We start from the raw sequence: 2,834 nt of genomic DNA, 5'->3' as shown, positions 1-2,834 counted from the left end.
TCATTATAAATGCCAAAAACATTTTAAATAATGTTTTTTTAATTATCAGTGAACTTGCAATAAATTATTACGTGAACTTTAACTTACCAGCATTACCGCTATAACCGCTTACATGTAACTTATACAAATTTTCTTTATTCCCAATTCTAAATTCTCTATATTTGGCATATGAAGTCTTATGTTCTTTGTCTTTCATATCTATCCTGAGAGAATAGTTTCCTTGATTTGTTAAATAATATAATTTTTCATTGCCTAAAATATGCATTCGTGTATTCAGTAAATTTGTTTAACCAGATAAAATTTGAATAAATCGTGGATAAACTTGTGTAATTAGAATTGATTACCTAACCAAAAGTCTTCGTCCAATTTTCCGAATCCTTCCGCATAACTTTTCCAATCTTTATAGAAATATGAAACAGGTTGTTTAAAATCTCCTCTTCTTTGGAACACCTTTAAAATATAATTAGTATAATTAAACGTAATAATATCAAATTAATTAAGTAACGAACAATATTTCTTAACAGATTCTAAACATTTCTATAAGGTATTGCTGTTTTTCAGCCTATCAGATTCTTTCAAATGTCGCATTCGAGTCGAATATAGTTAACGTAATCGAGTTTCACAGATGTATTTTATAAAACAGGAAAGACCTTCACCATACTTGCGGGGTCGACTCTGGTCTAGGTACGATTGCTTTATTTGAACGTAAGAAGGGAATATTTTCGGAAAATACAGTGCGCTGTCGATTATTCCTGGGCGGATTAATCACGAAGCATCTCTTTTTACACATAATTTGCCAAACAAAAATTCCGCCAAACTGTTTGTTGAGAAAAAATTTGTGTAAAGAAACGATGACGTCTGTATGAAAAAACCAACCAGAAACGTCGCTTAACTTCCTTAACTCTCTCGGAAACATTTAAAACTGTGTGTGTGGCTCCTATCTGTTATGATATTTTATTTAAAATATTTTTATAGTTTTAATTGTTATAAAATGACAAAAAGCTTAATTTTCAAAGTAGGAATTAGTTATATAAACAATTATAAATGCAAATAACGAGTAAAATTGTCAAGTCTGACCATACTCGAGATATGATACACGAGTCTTATTTATTTCGTTATTTTGTCGAACTTTAACCAGAAAGATAAAATAACGTCAGTCCCCCTAATACACAAACCTTTGTGCAAAATTTCAGACATTTTCGACAAAAAGCACGGAACTTAATAAGCTTCAAACAGGATGAACAAATTCCTCTCCCATACACTAACGTTCCATACATACAGAAAAAATTCTCAAATACTTTGCAATTCCCGACGTTTAAAGGTGTAATTGGTTCAAAAATGTATAACTCTAGGTCATATTTTTTTAACGATCGCCATACTTTCCCTCTGTTGTATAAAGCAGAGCAGGAAAAGTAAAAATTGTGAAATACAGCTTCTGATGAACAGTGTCCATCACCCTATTTCCTTCTAAGTAATAAGGGTTCGATTTCCCGTGCATGTTTTTCCCGTCGTTAACCCCGATAATCGAAAATATACTGTAATTGCGAAATTAAAGCGTTTATTGCTATTAAACAAATTGATGATAACACACGAGTTTATTTTACTCACCGTCCATCCACCGCCGTCTGTTTTCATATCGCAATACACTTTGAAACAAATAGGTGTTGTTTGATTTTTCATAACTCGTATTTCGTAAATGCCAGACTTTTCTTTACCTTGCCTTTTTGAATATCGGTACAATCCGTCGGTATTTGCCTTATTTTCGAAGGAAATCCTATGACTGATAAATGTATCAAATTAATTTATAAAATTCATTGACTAAATTAAAAAACTGCTTAGAAAACTTACTCTGATCAATGAGTTTGTCTATTTCTTTGAGTTTTGTGAACACATCGTTACTCACGCATGTAGTATTTTCTGTCCAAGATATCCGAAGTTCGGAGGAAAGTAAAAGAATTCCCCACAACCAAATTGCAACAGACATGTTCAACGACGTTACCTTTTTTGCCTAAAACAATTACTGATTTATCGAAATTTTCAGTCAGTTTATTTCATTCGTTGAATTTAAAATTAAATTTCGTTTGACGTTACTTACCTACGAGAAGTGATGATTTATTTAATAGGTCGTATGTAACAAGATGGTACTGTAGTGGTGCAAATATAGCTGTATAGCAGTACAAAACTAGGAGTGATCGTGTTTGGTAGAGCTAGCATATACAATATGAAGCGATTATCTCTAGTATAGAAGGGTGTTAGTGCCGTATGGAAACACCGCGGTAGCAGTAGTGTGTATTTAAGTACTTCAACGGGTATTGATAAGGAAAACCTGTTTACTCTTTACGTTTTTATCAGATAAATGTGAAATTATTTTTATTTTTAGTATATTCTGTTCAATAATTTATCTTTACATTGTGAAACGATTGTTGAATGCTTAATAATTGAGTGTTTTGACGTCACAGATAGTAATCTAACTGATCGAAGATAGCCACACTCCCATATCAAGTGCATTATTTACGCCTATCAATGCGAGAATTGCAAATTAATTTTCTCTAAAATATTTACGAGTAACTAAAAACAGATGAATGCAAAACGAAACTTAAAAGACTTGGTCGAACTAAATTAAATGCATTTTAAGGTTTGTGAAGGAGCAGAATGTATTGTAGTTCCACAGTAACTGGAATAAACTTTCTTTTCGATAAATCTGTATTAGTTTTAAATCTGCTTGTGTCTTTGAAAAGTTTTCATATACATAATTTAGAAGCACGGTGTCTATAATTAGGAGAAGAAAAATATTTTTTGCAAAATGAATTATTTTTACTTTATTTGGAAAATTA

At 31.4% G+C, this 2,834-nt stretch overlaps 1 protein-coding gene across 1 annotated transcript; it reads right to left on the bottom strand.

Annotated features, from left to right (window-relative positions):
- Nucleotides 1-87: 87 nt before the first annotated feature.
- Nucleotides 88-1,719, bottom strand: LOC136972533 (techylectin-5A-like; the record flags this gene model as incomplete). The annotated part of the gene is made up of 3 exons (XM_067267120.1): nucleotides 1,609-1,719; nucleotides 345-450; nucleotides 88-252 (listed from the first exon to the last, which is right to left on the bottom strand). Coding segments are annotated over exons 1-3 (343 nt in total), but the record flags the coding sequence as incomplete, so codon positions are not given.
- Nucleotides 1,720-2,834: the final 1,115 nt, after the last annotated feature.

The sequence above is a fragment of the Centruroides vittatus genome, unplaced genomic scaffold (assembly GCF_030686945.1).
Source record: "Centruroides vittatus isolate TY-2023 unplaced genomic scaffold, ASM3068694v2 contig_2958, whole genome shotgun sequence".
Lineage (NCBI taxonomy): Eukaryota > Metazoa > Arthropoda > Arachnida > Scorpiones > Buthidae > Centruroides > Centruroides vittatus.
The sequence above is the reverse complement of the archived record's forward strand: the minus strand, read 5'-3'. Positions and strand labels throughout refer to the sequence as shown.